Source organism: Sinocyclocheilus anshuiensis, unplaced genomic scaffold (assembly GCF_001515605.1).
Source record: "Sinocyclocheilus anshuiensis isolate Anshui unplaced genomic scaffold, SAMN03320099.WGS_v1.1 scaffold32, whole genome shotgun sequence".
NCBI lineage: Eukaryota > Metazoa > Chordata > Actinopteri > Cypriniformes > Cyprinidae > Sinocyclocheilus > Sinocyclocheilus anshuiensis.
The window spans coordinates 402,926-424,386 of record NW_015554060.1 but is presented as its reverse complement, the minus strand read 5'-3'; the positions used below and the strand labels follow the sequence as shown (position 1 = coordinate 424,386).

The window sequence follows — 21,461 nt, the reverse complement described above, 5'->3', positions numbered from 1 at the left end:
AAATAATAAACTAAAACTGCCAGTAGGTGGTGGTAAATGTCTTAATGATTAAGTCATCGAGTCATTTATTTATTCATTTGATTCGTTAAAATGTCTGGTTCATTCAGGAGTGAAGTAAATTGTTCTTTATGAATTGTCAATTGAATCATTAGGCTTGTTCGACTTGAAGCGGATCGTCACCATCAAACCGATCGGTGTGGCATCAAAGTACAGCAAGAGCTATAGACAGCAGACGGCTCCTTATACTTTTGAATCGCTCTCACGGTACTTTGAAGCAGGGCGAACACTTCTGATTGGTCATTGCATTCATAAGCTCAACAGCATCGTGTGTGATTGGTTATAAATGCGCAGTGCTGTAAAACGCGTCTGTATCTGGCTCAGTGCCAGGCAGCCAACGCAGATTTGAATCTAGCAGCTGATGATATGACGAGCTGAATGTTCTAATCAGGCTGGTGTGATTGTATTAAATATAGAAAATACTAATCAGCTATTTTTTTGTCTTTTGGAAGCTGCATTCAAAATTCACTTGACTCAAAAATCTGAGGGGGCACGTGTCCCCTCACTTTGAATGGGCATGACGCCTTTGCTTTGAAACAATATTAACTTCTTACTTACTGAACTGTTGTATAAGATCAGTATCACATTTGCATTTATGTGATATTGGACTGCTCGTGTGATATTGCTTAAAGCTGCAGTCCGTAACTTTTTTTGGTTAAAGATGATCCGAAATCAATATTTGAGCAAGTACATAACCAGCCAATGTTCAAAACTATTGCCTTACTTTAGCCAGATTCACAAAGGTCAGCTTATAATAATGTTTTCTAATTTGAGTGGTACTGGTAGGTTTTCGCGGGAAAATCGAGCATGCCGCTGCGTCATTACGTCACTTCGGTAAACATAAAGAAGTTGTCCCGCTACTAGGCTATCGCATGTGAGGATCCTGCAGGTGGCGGATCGTGTATAGCCTTTCCTCTAGGGCTGGGTAAAAAATATATATATATCGATTTTAATCGATTCTCATTTTTACGGAACGATATCGATTCTTAAATCCCAAGAATCAGCAGGAATATTAGACTGCTGTCACTCTAAGAGCTGCCTGGATCCAATATACTGTTACACGTGTTTTTTTTTCCCTCAGCTGTTTGCTTTCATTTAAGACCTAAATTACTGTGTTTACGAGGATACTTGCAAAGATGAGCATTTCGACACATACAAGTGTGTGTATTTAACGGTTCAAATCCTATAAAGTGGCAAAAATAACTCATACTCCCGTTCAAAACTCCTGCGCTCTATGAGCACCGTCTTCATGTGTGAGTGCATCTCATAAACAGTCTCTCTGACAGCGCGTGCATATAGCAAAATGAGTTTGATTTCATTGCTGATTGCATTTCAACGGCTTAAAATAACTTGTTTTCAAACTGCAATGCTTAAAACGCATGCTAACCATACGCTTTCATGACCACGTAGCACAGCAGCATCATGTGAGCATGTAACCGCGATAGAGACGATAGTCGAAAATCTCTACTGGTTAATCGTGTCTACCAGTATATCGCCCACCCCATTTGACTGCATTTTAAAATAGACTGCATTTATTCCTGTGATGCAAAGCAGAATTACTCCAGTCTTCAGTGTCACATGATCTTTGATCTTTAATTTGATGTTCAATTATTATTGATGCTTCAAAAGAACAGCATTTTAAAATGTTTTTAAATAGAAATCTTTTGTAACATTACAAATGTCTAGTCAATTTAATTCATTCTTGCTGAAAAAAGTAATTTCTTAAAAAAAAAAAAACCCTCTTTCTAAGATTTTTTTAAGATTACCAAGATTTTAAGAGCCTGACATCTTCAAATCTTATGTTAAACTTTTGAATGGTAATATGTGATTACTATATATTAATAGCAGGATTGAGTTTTTTCATGTAAATTGCTACTGAGTAACTGGATTAAAATTACATAAATTTTTTTTTTTTTTTTTTTTGCATGTTAGCTATGCTTCTCCAATTAAATAGCTCAGACTTGCTCAGCAGACTGATCTTAATACCTGCATGAGATCTCGGTGTGAGGTAGAATTTCTCCATCGCAGTTCCACACTGATATCGAGCGAGGTTTAGTGCAGCAGGGCCAACACACGAAGCCTCGTCTCTTTACTCTACTCGTTGTCACATTTCCTCTCTCCTTCCTCCCTGCAAGATGCTGCTGTGAGTGACCTGCAGCTTTACTACTGCTCAGTTTCTCAGGATCCTCCAGCACTCTCTCAGCGGAGGCCTGAATTTCTCGATCACCCTCCTCATACTCCTCCTCCTCTTCTTCTTCTTCTCCAGGGGGTTGAGAAAACCGAACAGCCTTGACACGATGAACTTCAACAAAGGGCAGGTCAAACTGAAAGTATAGAAGTTTTGTTTGTCTGACTGATTTAACTTTTAGCTGAGAGTTAGTGTTCTTGAATGTCATTTGGTTTTACCTGATCCTGCGTGTTTGTGTGCCTGTGAAGATACGTGAGAAAGCCCAGAGGGTTTGTTTCTCGCACCAGGATGAGGTCTGCCGTCCCGTCGGCCAAGTGAGCGGATGGCGAAAGACCCTTTGGGCTCCGTGGACATGAGCTTGAAATACAGGCGAGAGAGATGCACTTGAACCTGCCTTCAACAGTCACCCACTCACCTGAGATAAAAACAATAATAAAAGGTTCAAGATCCTAAAATCATTTAATCAGTAATTCTAGTCTACATCATAACTGCATGATGTCTTTGTACTGTAGGTCTACCCAAGCACACTTGGGTACTTACATGACAACGGTCAAATACAGACGTACAACATATGAACCCCATAGAGACACACAGCACAGTGTGATCCCAGTAATAGGTTTCTAATGAGATGATGACAGACAATCATTATACAAACAGACAGCAGATGGTCTTACCCTCCAACTCACTGCTGTATTGGCTCACATTAGTGCTGTAGAGGGAACTGGAGCTGTCAAAGTGAGGGAACAGCCTCTCTTTGCTCTCTGAACATACTCTGCACCTGCAGTTACACACGCAAACATGCTTTTAAAAATTTGTTGGAGCTGTAAAAACCAAGACGTGTAATAGCTGGTCAGAGTTATCCGTGAGGACTGCCATTCTCAATAGTGGTTATTTGGCTGATGCAAGACCCCACAAAGTATGCAATTTAAATCTTGCTATCTTTGCTCATGGTGTCACGAATCCTGTCCATGGACTTCCATTCACTATATAACACTCACTCAAACACCATTTTGGCCGAGTATTGTTTAGCGTTTATCACTGTGATAGCTGATAGCTACTTTACGGAGCCTGCTCTAGTTTGCATAGTCTAGTCATCGTCTTGCCTTGCCTGTTTTCCTGGTTCCTGATTCTTGCCACGTATCTTGGATTAACCCTTTGCTTGCTGTTTTCGGACTGTGTTTGCTCCTTGCCTGGACTTCTGCTCACGTTTACGGATTACCCCTCTTGTCAAGCCCTCTGGAAACTGTTCGCCGATCGAAGACCCACGCTAGCCCTAGGATTATTCTTGTGTCTTGCCCGCCATATACCTGTTTGCCATTGTTCGACCCTGCCTGTGTTTCTGACCTCTTCTGCTTTCAATAAAAGCTTGCACATGGATCCGCACGTCTCACGTCTTGTCAGCCCCGTAACACATGGGCATGTAATTCCACATACAGGTTAAAAAAATAAAAACAAATAAAAGATAAATGAATTAGTATAAAACATTAATACATTAAAAAATATAAATAAACATAATATTTTTCATAATTTAATTTACATTTTCATTGATTTGTAATGTATTATTTAATTGTTATTTTTATTTTTAAATGTATTTTTTATTTTCGTTATTAATTAATATTTATTACTATTATTATTGCTCCTACAATTTATTAAATAAATGTAAAACATAATGTCATAATTATATAGGCAATTTTACAGACATTAGGCACTTTTGAGTGTTAAAGTATAAATAAAATTAGTATAAAATAGTATTAAATACATAAAAAAAATTATAAATAAAAATGTATTTATAAATATATATTTTTATATTAAAATTTATTAATTTATTTTGATCTTTATTAATTATTATTTTTTGTATATAATTTAACTCACATTAGGTGCTTTGTGAGTGTTGATTCCGAATGTTGTGTCAGTGGTAATTGAAAAAATAACAATGCTCAATACTGACCATTCAACCTACTTAAAATGCTTTTTAAAATCACTATATATATACTCTCTCTCTCTCTCTATATATATATATATATATTATAGCGAGAGAGAGATGTTTTACAAGAAAATACTATTTAAGTCTTTCTAATTCAAAATGTCAAGTTTACCTCAATGTGTTACTTGCTGTTTCTTTTAAATTTACTAGCAATTTCTGAGTGAAAATTATTTCACTGTATTTTACTGTTATATATGCAAATAAAATGTTTCGAATGTGATTTCCAGGTAAAAAAACGAATGCAAGTCTTGACCCTGAGAGGCAGCGAGTGTTGTCCCTTGGGCTGGAGATATGGGAATCAGCAGGGAGATATTGCACTAGTCCCGGATAGCTCCTGTTACACAAATACACCATACAACCTACAAGCAGAGCAAACAGACATGGGAATATGAGCAGAGTTGGGATTGAGGTCTCTTTCTCCTCTCACAATTATGATTATATATGTATTAAGGTAAGTAATAAGTGTTGACCTACATATCAGTATTCAGTCTAAACTATATTTGCATATAGTATATACTATATCGTATATACCTGAATAATCATATCTAAGAGGGCCCATCCAGCGGTGCCTCTCGCTCTCTGCCAAAACATCTCCATAAAAACCATAACCCACCATAGAGACTGAATAACGCACCAGTGTTGACTGATAATGGACAGAACACACATCCAGAGGCTGAGAGTCTCCTGGTGAGTTAAAAAGGGAAAAAGATCGAGTTATATACAGTAGTCTAGTCTTGACCGACATTTTATTGTTTAAATTTTGACATCCGTTAAAGATGATGTGCAGATTACCAATGATGATGTGCAGCGTCGATGTCACAGGGTCATTTATGCCTATGGTAGTGAAACACACACAATCTGTAGAGCCTGTGGAGAAGAGTAAACACAGGGAGGTAAACTAACACTCCTCTCACTATCTAAACCATGCATCAGTGCTATGAACAGACCACAATCGCCACCCTCTTCCGCACGCATGTCAGTCACAGAGCTATGCAAACGTTCACCTGCTGGAATAATGCCAATGTGGAGGTCACACGGCTGCAGCATTACAGTCGGCTCGTGTTCTGAAATTCCCGCCTCCTTCTGGGTTCGTCCAATCACGCCGTGCAGCAGCTCACTGAACATGCCGTCTCCACCCACGCATATGACTCTGTACAGGCAAAAAAGATTTGACTTCCTAAAACCTAAATATAGAGTATTCTCAGCAGACTTGATTGAAATATAGTGATGCATATTTCTACGATTGCCTTGCAGGTATTAAGGCAACACTTCTGCTTTAACAACAAAATACAGAGGACAGGGCGCATGTGACATGAATTATTACAATGACACCATTGTTACCATACATTCTTGAATCTTTATTCATAAGGAATGTCCACTGAACGATCACTTACCCATCAAACCCTGTTAAGTCTTTCTTCAGGATGTAGTCTCTGGCCTGATTTGCACGTTCAGTCACTAAAAACAAGAAACATCACCCAGTTTTATTTCAAATTGCTCTGTACCTTTGTTTAATGAGGTTATATAATGTGAAACCTAGTTTTCCTTGATCTTTTGAAATAAGAGTTGTTCTATGTATGAATTTTTAGTACACAAAACCAGTCCAGAAATTTAATTTATTAAATTACATTAAATGACTCCTACAATTATTGACAAATGAACATTACTTAATTAATTATAATAAAATAATCATAAATATTTTTTTATTAATAATAATTAAACATGCTAGGGATATATATAATACTTTTCCCTTGCATATTTAGCACACACACACACACACACATATTTCTATATATAATTAAACAAATACCACACCATTCAAAATATAGAGAAAAAAATAATATATATATTCTGAGGGACGGTGCAAAAAAAATAAAAATATTGAGAAAATCGCTTTTAAAGTTCTCCAAATGAAGTCCTTAGCAATGCATATTACTAATCAAAAATGACACTGATATTTTTACGGTAGGAAATGTACAAAATATCTTCATGGAACATGAATTTAGGTATAAAAGAAAAATCGATCATTTTGACCCATACAATGTATTTTTGGCTATTGCTACAAATAAACCCATATATATATATATATATATATATACTGTATATATATAGCTACAAATATACATATATAATATTTTTTAAATTTATTATTTATTAAATTAATTATTATTTATGTTCACCAAAGCTGCATTTATTTAATCAAAAATACAGTAAAAACGATATGAAATAGAATTTCTTCTTATGAAATCTTTATTCCATTTTTAAATGAAGTAGAAATCTTTTGTAACATTATGAAAGTATTTACTGTCACTTTTTTTTACCAATTTAATGTGCCCTTGATGAAAGATTATGAAAGATAAGATTTTTCTTATTTTATTAAGAAAAATTAAATAATTGAAAAAACAATCTTACTGACCTCAATTTTTGAATGATAGTGTGTATGTAATGTAGTATATATAGTATACTATTTTTTATAGAATGATGAAATGACCCCTTTACAATGTGTTGCATATTTAGTTATAAAAGTAAAAATAGTATATAAAATAAATAAATAAATAATGTAAACTATTAATAGGGACATGCTATTTTGTCACAATTCGATTATATAAATTTGCTACTTAATTGAGCCCTCTTCCAAAGTCTTGATAAAGATCTACGGATGTTACTTGAGAACTGTACTACCTGACGTGCACGGCATATCAGAGACCAAGCGGGGGGACACTTGATAACTGCTCAGTTATTGAACGGTACAGATAGAGTCTCAGTATCTTACCCACAACATGAGAGCTGATGCCAGCCAGCTCAAACAGAGGGGCCACTAGAGAGTGAAAGATCTGTTTCCCCCTCTTCTTTCCTCCGAAAGGATTAATGAACACCAACAACCTGTGAGGACGCGAGGGGCCTGATAACAGAGAAGCAGATGAAGGGAGAGACGTTAATGAGTCATTAGAGAATAATGAGTCTGGATGAATGATTAAGGGTGTTATTTTCTGCTTTACATACTGTGGGTTTTGAGTGCGGTTTGGAGTTGAGTGATCCATTGATCCCGGACACCCCGGCTTGGACAGCAGAACTGGGTCCTGCCCAGACTCCACGGTGCTCCAATACCGTTTCCTTTGCTGCTGCGCTTCACATAGAATACTTTTGTGATAAGAAAAAGACAAAAACATGTTTAGTCTAACATCACTGTATTTGACCCCTATGCAAAAAAATTCCCTTTCAGAAACTTGCATGTAAAATCAAGGTCAGTGTCTTCTACTTTCTTCTGGGGTTGGATCTCGATTCGACCCTCCTTCACCCCAATCACCTCTGACACTGGCACTGAAACTAAGAACAACAGACAGACACTTTACAGTCTTGCATAAGTGATATATTGTACCCGTTTCTCATATTCTCAAGAAATATTCCACCATTCCTACTCAGGCCTTTTTTATGCAGACGTCTTTTATGTTCAGGGTATACTAGGGCTGCACGATAAATCGAAATGGAATCGAGATCGCGATTCGACAGAAGCTGCGATTGTCATGCGTATCTCTCAGTGAAGCACGGTTCTGTGATCAGCAGTAAATCTCCATCCAAAGGCCAGAGGGCGCTCTCGCGCTGAAACTACAAATACGCCTCGCAGAAGAAACCCAAGTAAATTCTGCTCCATCTGAAAGCACGTGACGATGATTTCCTGTTGATTACAGAACCGGCTTTTTTAACAAAATGCGCATGACAATCGCATTCGATTAATCGTGCAGCCCTAGGGTATACCGTGTTTATTGTCAAGGCTGGTACTGTTCAACTTGTTTTGAGGTCATTAGACTGCAAAAAAAAGTCAAATTGCCAGTAAAGAAGGACTTTTAATCATTATTTTCATTCATCAGCGGAGCGTTGAGCAATACACTTATATGTTTTTGGATTATTCTATTGAATCCAATCCAACTCTGTCTCTGGATTATGTTGCAACATCTATACTTTAATGCAAATAAATTAAGTTCAAATAGAACTATGGATATATAGTGCACATAGTATGACTACTCTTTTTCTATATTTCTTGTCAATAATTAAACTAATAATAATGATACACTCAGCATCAAATCATTATATGGTGGTTAATCATCTTCATATAAGCGATTGATGTGTCAAAGGTACAGTCAGTATGTTTTTGATCATAAGTTTTTGTTTATATTTAATGTCTCTTCTTCATCCAAATACTAATTATTAACAGCAAATTATTTTAATATTATTATTTTTTTTAATTCTTGTCACTTATTAACAGTAAATGCTGTTGACTTGGGCTCTTATATTATTAAACTTATTTTTGTTATTAATATCAGTACCTCAGTCCATTACGTACAAAGGTCGTCTTTTTCTTTAGAAGACAGCTTCATCTCGTGAGTAAATCATTTTTATATTTCTCAAAAGTGCTATTTATTTCTTTGCGCAAAGTGTTTATAATGACTGCATGTGCCATTAATCAAAAATAATGGTACATTATGCATTTTAATTATTATATTGCAATTAATTATCTACCAAAATAAGAGTGACTTTAAGCAGCTGATGTCTGATGACTGATGTCAATGGTGCACTTGTGTTTCAATGGCTCTTCTTCATCCCAATACCAGTAATTATCAGCAAATTATTTTACATTTTTTTGTTACTTAGTAAAAATAAAAGCTGTTGACTTGGGCTTATAATATTAAACATTACTGTTAATAATATTAGTAACACAGTCCATTAAGCACAGCTGGTCATGTGATGTCAACATGGCCGCGCCCAAGAGGGGGCGACCTGCTTATAGATACATAAAAAATAAAAATAAAAAGACAAGAGTTTTTATCTCATGTTGGTACCGAGAACCGTGGATTTTCACTGGTATCGGTACCGAATACTTAAATTTTGGTACCGTGACAACACTACATGTGAGTAAACATAATTTTTATATTTCTCAAAAGTGCTATTCATTACGTTTATAATTATCAAAAAAATGACCGAGTGCGCCTTTAATCGAATAATAATTAAATGCATTTAAATGATTTTGCGGTTACTCGTCTAGGCCTACATATAATAGTAACTTGAAGCAAACAACATTCACAGCAACAATTACCTCAGTATGTAATTTTGAAATACACCCTAAGCACACCCACAATATGATCTTGAGTACACTTAGGCTATTAGCTTTTTAACCGATTAAGAAATGTAGAAACAAGAAATAAACCAAATATTTCTACCAAGCTATCTGATTTAAATAACAGTTACAACTGTCTTAAAATTTAGTGAGCTGCCTACAGCACTTAGATCGCATCAGCACCTAGGGCCTCAGCTGTGTTTAGAAAGATAACGAATGTCGTACTTGTTTCCTGCTCCCGGTTCCTCTTGTCGATCTCAGTCCAGCTGAAGTACCATCCGTTTAGGAAAGCCCTGTACCGCTTATTACCGATCCACAGACTCGACTCGACTCTCACCGAATCTATCTCCATCGTCTATCTTTTACTTTCATTTATCTATTCAACTTCATGGTCCCACAAGCATTCAGCGGTATTTTTATTAATGCAAGAATTTCGAAGTTGGTCAAGAAGTCTAACATTTGAAGCGAATAAATATAAGCATAATGTTTAGACGTCCGAGTCCGAGGGTAATAAATAAGTGTAGGTAAGGTAAGTTCCGATACATTAACCCGGCTCCGTCTTCTTTGCTGTCATGTGCTTTACCTATTTGACTGTTCGTTACAGGTTTTGTATAAAACAGGTTCACTTCACTGTGAGGCTGCGCACCTGTCCTGTAAATTTGCATACGCAACTCTGATTGGATAAGCATCTATGAATATGCATTGAGTAACCGTAATTCATTGTATCCGCCACTTTCAGCTCATTCAGAAGCGTTCTTTTATAAAGATAATTTCGACTTTATAAAATAGAACATTTAATTTACGCTGTCTAGTGTTATTAGTCAATTATGTTTTATGAATTTGAACTTTTAAATGTAGGAATAGCTAAATAGTAGGCTACTATTTGTGCAATGGTGGGCGGAGCTAGTGAAATATACACAAACACTAAATAGATTCTTTCGAAATATATATGATGTGTGGATAGATAAAAAAAAACACTGTATATCCTGCTGTATAGCTATGACTAAAATGATATTTATGTAAGCTTGTCCTTCTTCAACCTTTGTTTTTACTGTCAACATGCAGTTTGTGACTATCTGGTATGACTAGATGACATGACGGTTGAAATGTGTTATGAAGTGTGTTTTTTTTTTGCAGGATACAATAGATTAGTCTGAACACATATAATAAGAACATCAGATGTCAAAACACAAGTGCAAGGCTTGCTTGACTGCATTAAGCACACCTTACTCATCTTTGGTCTATTTTTGAGTTTCTTCTCTTCCTTTATATAAACCAGGAAAGTTGACTTTCCTGAAAGGCTGCTTAACTCGCCTGCCTGCAAAAGTTCCCTAAAGACTGTATCTCCAAACAGAAATTAAACAGTCATCAAATCGTTTTTTTTTTTTTTATTGTCTTCAGGTGCTATGTTGGTATAAAAAAGTTGCATGCATCCTTTGTCACTATTCATTATTTTTTAATATGATGACATGCCATTGTGTATATTGATGTAGACCTTAATTGCAATGGGAATGACACAATAAAACATATACCCTTCCAAAATAAACCACTTTTTAGTATTTTTCAGTCTGTTTTGTAATGTACTGGTGACAAGCCTGTACCCTGTATTTCAGAACAGTTACTTATAACTTCCAGCAGGTGGAGACAACGGGTTAGATATGCATATGTAAACAAATACACCTGATATTGGTTTTGTAAATTGAATGAGATACTCGTTATAATAAATACGATTATTCTGTAAGATAATATGTTTTACTTTTACGTTTTCTCAGATTATTTTCCGATATTCATGTGTTCCTTCCAGGCATAATTTCCCCTCCCAAGCTCTCATTTTGGCAATTTAGCTGTGAGGGCTCAAACCAAGTTATTCCAAAAGGAATGTAGCATGAATTATTTAATTACAGTCAGCTACATCGTAAGATGTAACAATCTGACATCCATTTCGTGTCGCAATAAGCAACGTGCATCTGTATTTTCACATATACAGTGATGCATCTTGGCTGCTTTCTCAATAACCATTCTTTACAGTCTTGTTTTGGAGTTGCTAGAGGAAATCCAGCTGGGCAGATGAAGTCTAAATTAAAAACAGCTGCTCTAAAATCTCACCGCAAGACAGAGGCATACTTTATCCCCGTTTTGGATGTGACTGGGCATGTAACCAGATCCTGTGCAGATGTCCTTGTGATATTGTTTGGAGAAAATTCTGAATGGCTGAACAGAACGAAATGACAGAAGTGATCAGGGGGAGTGTTGTTTTTCTGTGGGAAACTTCTTTTGAGATTAGGTTAGTGCACAAACTGGATCTACTGACATAAATTTTATAGGCTTATATATGTGGCCATAAAGCTACATTGTAACATATGATGTCCAAATGCTTCTTGATGCACTTGATGCCAAGAGAAATGTGAAAATATGTAAACTGAACATATATGATGTAACTCAAGTTTACATTTTTGACAGAGAGAGGTATTTTTGGGCCAAACCATAAAAATGTATGTAATGTTGTAATCAACATTGACATCTTCAGCAGAGACTTTTAAAAGCATCGTAAGTTTTGCGTCATTAGGTGGTGCTACTGCCACAAAGTGATCTAACCAAGAGCACATTTATTTGAATAGCAAACAATAAACATTAAGCTCATGAACAGGCATCACAATCAAATGTGGTAACTTTTAACTTTGGAATAATTTTGACTACAAAACAACCATACTTTCAGAAAACAGATAATGCAAAAATGACCAAAGTACTGCAATAGTCATTAAAAATTGTAAACATTTAATTATAATAATCAACTTTATTAATGCTTCTCTCTGCATCTTTCCAGCTAAAGTGACAATTTGCAAATATGATTAATAGATGATTCATAGATGTAGAGCTGTAAATTCAGGTTTGCTTTTTAAATAATATTTCAAAGTGAGATGCTTTCTGATTATTTGTCATTTGGTGTTGTTTTAAAATATGATGTCAAATAATTTAGCCCCTCACACCATACCATTTGAAACAGCTAAAAAAATCTCTAAAAACAACACTACACAGGTCAAATTATTAAATAGGCCTAATTATTATTAAAAAAAAAAACTTACTATTATAAATGTAAGTGTCCCGCATTACCTGTATTCACCCTTGGTGTAACAAGCATGAATAGGCAAAGGTGAAGTGTTTTATTAAATAGTTAGCTTATTTTTTATAATAAAAAATTACACAACAGGCATTGCAGATTAATTTGGTTATAGTGTAATTATGGATTTGGTATTTTTAATACATTTTTAAATGAGCTTATTTGCATTTTTTAGACATCTTGTAAAGTCACAGTACAAAACATATGTTGTGTATTTTCATGTAAACTCTCATTTTGTTAAAAACACTCATGCAGTATTTCCCCTTAGAAGAGGCGTATAGTCCGGCTGTAAAATCTCGCTCCCGGAGTTCCATTCCGCCTTTTTACGCCATTCGCTGGTAGGCTGTGTCTCAAATCCTAGTGAGCTGCCTATCTAGACAACATATTTGGGCGACATACTTCTGGGCATCGTATACGTTCCGAGTGGCTTTTCGCGTCTGCTGAGCAGACCTCAAATATGCTGTCCACCTAGGCAACTCTCCATGATATGAGACACAGCCATCGTCAACAGTTCAACATCATCGCACTGAAGTGATCAGTGCTGAAGTGCATGCTGAACTTTCTGCTGCCCATAGGAAAGTGGGACCAAGAGAACAAAACGGATATTCACAAGTCAACCATCGGTTTCTCTTCGTGTTATCTCACAAGGACTCAACAGCAGACGGATTTCTTTCTTTTTTGGTAAATGAAGTCCCACCAAGTGTGGGACGGAGAAGCGACTGCGGCCTTGCTGTAGAAGAAACGCTTCAAACTTGTGCGAATATAATCCTCAGTGGCTTCACAAGTGACGGACTTTGATTTTCCCAGCGGCGTGTTTGGAGTCTTGCTGGGTTGGCAGAAATGGGAACGAGGATACGTGCCCATAAACTCACTCTTTTTATCATCCCTTTGATATTTACATCGCATCTGTTTAATGTAAGTGATTCATCTGTATTTTTATACACTTTTAATATCACACTGCCCTGCCATTTTGTAACCGGTAACTGTATCAATAGAAATCCACGCGCAAAGTTACTTTGCAAAACTTTGCGTCGTTATATCCATTTTCACTCCGTTCTTTTCGCAGCATTTAGTAAATCGCGAATTGTATCATGTGAACGTTATGTTAAGGTGCATTGATCTCACACGCATATCTAAAGCTCGACTCAAGTGTTGCATGTGTGTTCTAGTCCTGGTCTAATTTTATCCATAGAAACGAGCTATTCATAGTTGGTCTCACTGGCGTCTTTCATGTCTTTATACTTGATTAACTTTATTTATTTGACACTCATTGATTCAGAGCACTTTCACTTTATAAAAAGTCATTGCTTCTGAATTTAAACCCCTATTATTAATGTTGTATACATTGTATAAATTCTGTAAGATACTGTTAATTCTGTAATGTCATATTTCATATCCAGTCATGCACATTAATTTATTTCACCTTAATTAACTGATATATGTGTTATGTAATAGTTGCATAGTCTATATTTTTTATTGTTTATTATAGTTGCAAGTGAAAAAGGAAGCGGGTTATCTTGATTATGGGTGGCATAATCTAACTCTATTCTGTGATTGCTTCCTTTCTCATGTTGTCATGATTAAAGCAATGCATGTAGACTGCATTTGTTCTCCTATGCTTTTCATAAATCACATAAAAGCACAACTGCTGGAAAGACTTGCTTATCGACTCTCAATGTTTGTGTAAGGCACTTGCAAAGAAATTGACAACCTTGTGAAAACTGTCTTTGAGTTCTTGCTTTTATTATGACATTGTGCATTAACTTGAGAGGTTTATACAGCAACAGTTTGATAGTGTATTGTGATTAAAATAAACAGTGTCTCAATGAGACAAAGCAGCCAATCTAATGAGTAGGTATGAAAGTTAATGTGAAAAACAAATACCTACATCTCATCTTTCTTGGTACCTGTAATACTGTACTATTTCCAGCTTGCTGGTAGATCCATTTGAACTTTATTGCGCATGTAGGTGGAGAGTTACTGACTGGAATTGATACGTTGGAATAGCATGTGAAATTACTTTAACACCACAAAGTGGAAAGTAAATCAGCTTTTGTAATACTGCACTATTTTGCTTAAAGTTGAACTATACAGTAAGCTATTGTTGATCTGTTCCTTGTAAAGCATATAAAATTTACTTTCAGTGATCGTAAACTACCATAAACCACCTTTTTTTAGGGGAGAGATTCTCAGTAGGCTGTACAGTCATTTACCCCCTCCTGTCCCTTTTGGAGTTAGTTTAACTAGTTAGCTCAAATTAGTGATTCCTTGGAAAGCCTTTGATGTTAAATCCTTCAAAAATCCTCTGCATCACATGCTAACGGAAAGTCCTGTCATGTATAACTTGAGATTCTTTAAATCGGCTTGTGTTCATCCTGCATACCATGTATAATCCCTCTCTTATCATTCAGACACTAGTGAACATGAGCCTCTCTTAGTTTACTGATGTGTGGCAGGGGCCCATCGCCTTTGGTAATTTGAGATCTTCGCTGCTTTGTCTCAGGGACCACTGAGTCAACTGCAATATAATTGAATTAAATGGAAGCAGTGCCATGTGTTTTTTTCCATTACAAGCCTGCCTAAGATTTGTTAAAGAGTTCATTTCATTCAGTTGAACATAGGGCTTCAGTTGCCACCGGCATCCCTGGTGTCCTACTGGAATTTCAGGGTCATAAGTATCAATCAGCACTGACAAAACCCCAATAAAAGCACTTTATTACCTTTTAGTTTACTGACGCAATCAAGTGCCCCCTCCCTGCTGTTAACTATCAATGACTTGGTAATTGAGAGACGATTCTTTGCTCTTTATTGACGCATGTCATTTTTGGGTTAAACTGGCTACTTGTGAGGTCGTTGAAGTTTTGTGTGATGATAAAGAAGGGTTGCAAGTGGGTTTACGCCCACTGTCCTTTTACTTTTAGCTTGTTTGACCTTTATTTGAGATGAAGAAAAAGTAGGAAACTCCTTTGAGAGCTGTAGACCTGCAGTTATCGATTAACAAAGTTTCAGTTCACTTAAGCAAATCCAGCTTTTGTTAGTCGGGAATGGTTTTATCATAAATTTTACTTAATACCAAAGCCATGATTTAAAGGAATAGTTCACAAAAAAGATTCTGTCATAATTGTTATAAATGTTATTCCTAACCTGTATGATGTTTCTCTTTTGAGGAACACAAAAGAAGATATTTTGAAAAATGTTTTTTTGTCTATACAATGAAAGGCAATGGGGTCTAGTGTCATTTTGGACATTACTGACTTTGATTGGACAAAAACTGTTCTTAATATCTTTTTGTTTTTAAAATCTGAATAAATGATGACAGAACTTTCATTGTTCTCTGCAGCATCCCTTTAAAAGTAGGTAGTTATTATTAGCTCTGTTTTTGACTCTACAAAGCCTTTTAAGTGTTGGAGCTTTGTCCCATGATATCTAGCGTTACGACATGCTATTTTATTTTGAGATGTCTCTCTGATTAGAGAGTCACAAGTATACCCTGACTTCATCAGGGGTGGATTTTAAGGTAGGTCTGGATTCCTGTGGATATATTGGGTTTACTGCTCCAGACCGTAGTTACAAGCACATTTCTGTTGTGTCTTTCACCGTCTTGGCCTCCCTAGTATGCCCACATTTACTGTATCTTATGCAATATCTAGATATAGTCCAGCCATCCTGGTCAATTTAACACCCACGTGGTCTTCCAAGTAAGCGCAGAGGAATCTAGCGCACAGTGCTGGGATAACTGGGCCCATGTTCAATGAGATTTTGAGGACAGGAGATTATTAATGGTCTCAGTGTGCTCTTTTATATATCTTGTTTGTGAGCTGTATGGCAACCTAATATGGTCTGTTACATTCGGCAAATGCTAGGTACTTGAATTTATTGCAGTAAAATCACACATTTATGACAACTTAGAAAAAAGGTATGCTACGCTATTAAAAATAAATGTTCTAAAGTGGGGTATGCGCAACGATGCCATAGAAGAACCATTTTAGATTCCCCAAACGTGAAGACTTCTTAAAAGAACCATTTTACTCCTTATTGTGAAGACATTTTTAATAATCAGAAGAATTAATGTTGCATTTAGTTGATCCAGTTTATCAGTGCATGCACTCTTTGGGAATCAAACCCATAACCTTGAGGTTGCTAGTTACAATTCGTCACTTTTTTGAGTTTAAGGCAAGCATGAAAGTCAAAATCTTTAACAACAAACAAACAAAAAATTCAGTCAACAAAAGATGGACAGAATGAAGTCTGCGCATATTTGTCTTTTCTTTTTCAGTGATCCGCGTTACACTTGGATGTATCGTATGTCACATTATGAAAAAAAGAGTTAATTTTCAGTGTTTTAGTTTGGTTAGATCATCTTTTGGCTCTTGTTGTAAATGCTGTGGCTTGTTTATCGATGTGGCTGAACGTAAACGAATTGGCACATATGGAAAACAGCCTGCTGCTGTTATTTGTTCTGTTGTGAAGTGTGACTGTGGTTTGGATTGAGGTCAAAGTGGTTAGATCCGCATATTTAAGTGCTGATATATTGACTTGTCTTTTGGAAATACCTTCTTATAGTATTGTTTTGTATTATAATACATGCTTCATTTTAAACGCACACACAAAATGTTGGTCTTTTGAATACAATTTGCAGAGGATTGTTCCCACCCGTATTTGTGATCGTACACACATCAATTCGTCCCTCTGTTATGCTTCATCTGCAGGTAACCTGTGGTACATCACTGTGGGAATCTTCATCTTTTATTTGCCAGCTGTCTGTGATAGAGCAGTAGGCAGACTCCAAACACAGCTGCAGCTCAGCTGGTATTGTAACCCTTGCAAGTGCAGACATGAGTGTTCGTACTCATTGTGCAGCTTGATGCTTCACAAGATGCGCCCTTAATCTGACCACCCAGACCCATAAATACAAATTTAAGCACTTTTCTTGATCCGTTATGTCACATTTTACCATGCTGCTTTTGGAGAACAGTCCAGAGGGTTGCTTCAGTAGAAGAGCTTGATATATTGCTGCCAATGTAATGCATGGATGACGGGTAGATGACTTGGTTGTTAGAACGCTGTCACATTCAAAAATGTTTCTGTAGCTCAAGTGGTAGAGCATATCAGCACCAGAACCAGGGGTTCAATTCCTAGAGAATATGCATATTGATACATTTTATAGCGGCTGCAGGTGAATAGATCTAAATGTTAAAAGCCTGTGCACATTACATAATGCTTAGTGTAAGAAAGTGCTTTGAGTTTTGTTTCTGTCATGAAGTGCTAATAGTGTCTCAGACCCCTGAAAGACTTTAGAGTTATCTGTCTGTCTGGAAACATTTGACCGCTTTAGACTTGTATGGGAACAACCTGACAGTAGCAACCCCGTGACATATATATTGCGATATGAAAAAAAAATCACCACATGGCTTGAATAGTTTATTTGGAAAAAAATATATTGATTGGGGTGATTTTGTAGGCGAGTAAATCAGCATAGGAAATAAACAAATTACAAGCATAGATAAATATAACAGAACAAAGATACAAATGAAATAAGCTGTGCTTTACATTTTTCAGGTAAGTCTAACAGTATTCAGGTACAGAAATTGAATAATCAAATGTAAAATAACACTGCAAATTCTTCACTTTATAAATTAAATCTAATAAATCTGTTAAAGCTACAAAATTTTCTCACACATCCATTTTCTTTCTCAATTGTTTATCTTCACCTAAGCCATAAGCAACTGTGTTTACAAGGATACTTGCAGAAAAAGGCAGAGACATGCATTTTGACATAAGTTCACGCGTAGGCTGTGTGTCATTAATTGACGCGGAAGTGAACAGAATTCAGAGTTCACGTGCATCTGCGTGGCTCTCACTGTGTTTATAATTATATTATAAACACAGTATATATATATAATATAAACACAACTATAATATTTATAATTACAACCCATTATAATCAGTGATGCTGTTTATACACTGGATGCGGCGCGACAAATGCCCGACAGTAAACTGATGCCGACGTACTGACACACAGTTCAGATGATTTGCAAAGGTCGCTTTGACAGACTTTAGTGGTGCGGGGCGGCACGACACAACAGATGTCGCGTCCGGTGACACAGTGTCTGTGTGTGAACAAAGAAAACGATCAGTATAAATATAACGGTCAGTAACATCCTGCGATGTGACTATCGTGGATGCGCACATTGCGATATCGATGCTGAAACGATATAACGTGCAGCCCTACCATCCATCCATCTATCCAAAGCTGCACAATATATTGGAACCAAATGGGTTACCCAAATGCTCATTTACCTTTTTTTTTTTTTTCATTTAGATTACCTTTGCTGTCATCTATTTTTTTATTTTTTATTTTTTTTATAGTAACAGTGTTTAATCTTTGGCAGATCTCTATCCTTTTTTCACATGATATATTATAATATTGTAATGACTATATTTACTTGTATAATTTTAAACACTTGGTTTTAGTTAATTTTAAAATCAGCCATTACTCTGTTATCAGCCGTAAAATGAAAATCATATTTTCTTTTATTGCATTCTGAATTCTAATATTGTTCTATTGCTAATTATCTCTATAAAATCCACCATATTAGTTATCGAATGATATTTCAGATTTTTTATGTTATTATTTTATTTTAAATTAATTGTTTGTGCTCATTTACACTCTTTTTTACTATCTTAAACACTCTCTAAGTTAATTTTCAATGACAGTGTTGTGTGTAATCTTTAGCAGATATCAAAATGAATATCCATTCAGTACATGATAAAGTTTTGATGCCTAAATTCACTAGTAGAAAAAACACTAACAACTACAGTTAATTATTTTAAATGCTACATTTTATAAGCTTTCAGTCATAACATTAAAAGAATGATCAATTTACTGCATCTAGAATTCTAATATTGGTCTATCCTCAATTTTTCATTTTTTTTTTGTTAAAAGTCTACAGTATGTCTACCTTATACATGCCTTCTACATGCATAATATCAACGTTTCCATATCACTCAATCCATGTCATCATCATAGGTGACTTTTGTCAGTGCTTGCTGGATATTTATGGTAAGATGAGGTTGTAAAGAGTGTCTCGCTCGATCTTGTGAAAACAGCGTGTGAGTGGAGTTCTCAGCAGAGACCTCTTCTTCCATTAATCTACGACAAGCCTCAGCTTGCCCCAGAAAGAAAGGCGCTACTTTTTCCAAGCCTCCTGCAAACCGCCATAGGATGCGAGTTCTACCAGTCCCAGGCTGTTATTACACCACTAAGGGTGCTTTCACACCTGTAGATCGATTGCTTTGTTCCGAAACAGGGATTAAAATTATTACAATGTTGCTTTTTATTCTTGGTGTGGTTCGCTTTCACGTGGCAAAGTTTCAAAACGGAGTAACGCGCGAGTAAACTGTTCTCTCATTGGTCAAAGTTCCAAGAAGAGCAATAAGATGGCATTATAAAATAAAAAGTGCGCTTTGATTTTTGAATGGCAAAGACGTGCTCACCCACAGACATTCACAGGTTCATTTTGAGGTATTAGCAAAACAACAAAGCTAATGCTTTTCACGGAACTTACGTAATTACCCATCATAAATTGTGATATAGCCTGGTTCGTTGGTCCGTTGGATCGGATTGCTTTCTCACTACAACCGAACCGCTCCAGAGTTTGTTTTCAATCGAGCTGAGACCACCTCGTTCAGGCGATCTCGGACCGATTGTTTTGGTGCGGATCTGAGCGCGATTGCCGTGTTCACATATGTCCAAACGAACCGAGCTAAGGGGGGAAACGCGCCAGGTTCCGAAACAACGAGCCAGGTGTGAAAGCACCCTTAAGATCATGCCGAGAAAGAAAAAATAATTTCAGTGCCCTCAGGTCACAGTATATGTCACAGCGAAAGGAAAATAAAAACGAGAAGAGAGACGATGGTGCATTTGAGTTTGTAAACACTCCTTTTATCAATTTACAAGAAAAGGACCAAAAACGTAAATCCCATCTTTGTTATGTCTGGTGTTTGGTGAACATAAAAGGCCACAAAGACTTGTTTTGCAGTGTTTAACCAAAACGTGTAAAGGTGCATCTAAGTGACATTTTAACAAGAGCCATTGACCTCCTGGATACGGTGATTGAGTGCACTGTTGGTAATATACTTTCTTTTGAAGTGGTTGCCAGGGTCTGTCACGGTTTGCTGTGCAGTGATTGGCCCCTTTGAGTATTCGGGCCACTATTCAGCATATCTGCCACCTTCTCTACACCACTCTGCCTGCCGGGTTCAACCAAAGAGGCCACAGATAAAACTAGTCGAGCCACCCAGGAGGCTGATGTACATTAGCATGTCAACAGCTCCTCTACAGGAGCCGGGCACTTCTGGCTCTTGGCCGTTGGCAAGCAGAGCTTCTCTTTGTCATTCAGATGAGAGAGTCGAGATGTGAGGTAATTCTTGTGTTGGCTTACGGGTGAGGATGTGGCTGTAGAAAGATTATATCTTACCTGACCAAATTCTTGCCAGTAATATGCCATTTGTGTTTCTTGTGGCAGATTGGCAATTGACATTTAACACAAGGCCTCTGTGAAGGATTTTACAGTCCCTGGTTCCTTTCAATGTGTTCTGAATGATAAGAGAGGAAATCTGCATCTCTCTTCCAGTAGAGGATATCTGCACGGCCAAAAGTGGCAGTGCATTGATTTTAGGGTCAACAGTGAATCTCTATTGCCAAGTTGCTGATTCATCATCCTGCCAGGGAAATTAAATTCAAAATTATCTATGAGAGGCAAAATCCCCTTCCCAATAACAAAGTTTACTCAGGCTTTCCTGTGAGTCTTTCCTGTACCATAGATGCACACAGAGGCAATCTAAGATTTCCCTCCCTCAAATTCTGTCCTATATTATACAGTGGGTTCCAAAAGTTACATTCAGTTATTTTCAGTTATTTATATATATGTATATGTGTATATGTGTATATATATATATATATATATATATATGTGTATATATATGTATATATATATAT

The 21,461-nt window shown here is 36.5% G+C and overlaps 2 protein-coding genes across 3 annotated transcripts in view; one reads left to right on the top strand and one right to left on the bottom strand.

The window, feature by feature from the left end:
• Positions 1 to 2,029: 2,029 nt before the first annotated feature.
• On the bottom strand, positions 2,030 to 9,934 carry LOC107668552 (ceramide kinase-like). Its single transcript, XM_016460466.1, has 12 exons — positions 9,568 to 9,934; positions 7,461 to 7,556; positions 7,233 to 7,370; positions 7,003 to 7,131; positions 5,624 to 5,687; positions 5,234 to 5,379; positions 5,022 to 5,096; positions 4,761 to 4,913; positions 4,483 to 4,588; positions 2,920 to 3,023; positions 2,464 to 2,660; positions 2,030 to 2,381 (listed from the first exon to the last, which is right to left on the bottom strand). The coding sequence occupies exons 1-12, from the start codon at positions 9,692 to 9,694 to the stop codon at positions 2,037 to 2,039; spliced, it is 1,680 nt and encodes a 559-aa protein (XP_016315952.1). The 5' UTR covers positions 9,695 to 9,934; the 3' UTR covers positions 2,030 to 2,036.
• A 3,049-nt stretch (positions 9,935 to 12,983) lies between these two features.
• hspg2 (heparan sulfate proteoglycan 2) overlaps positions 12,984 to 21,461 on the top strand; it is a 117,974-nt gene continuing 109,496 nt past the window's right edge. For both annotated transcript variants that reach the window (XM_016460469.1, XM_016460467.1), the window contains exon 1: positions 12,984 to 13,375. In XM_016460469.1, coding sequence (XP_016315955.1) covers positions 13,301 to 13,375 — 75 coding nt within the window. In that variant the 5' untranslated portion in view covers positions 12,984 to 13,300. The remainder of the gene's footprint in view (positions 13,376 to 21,461) is intronic.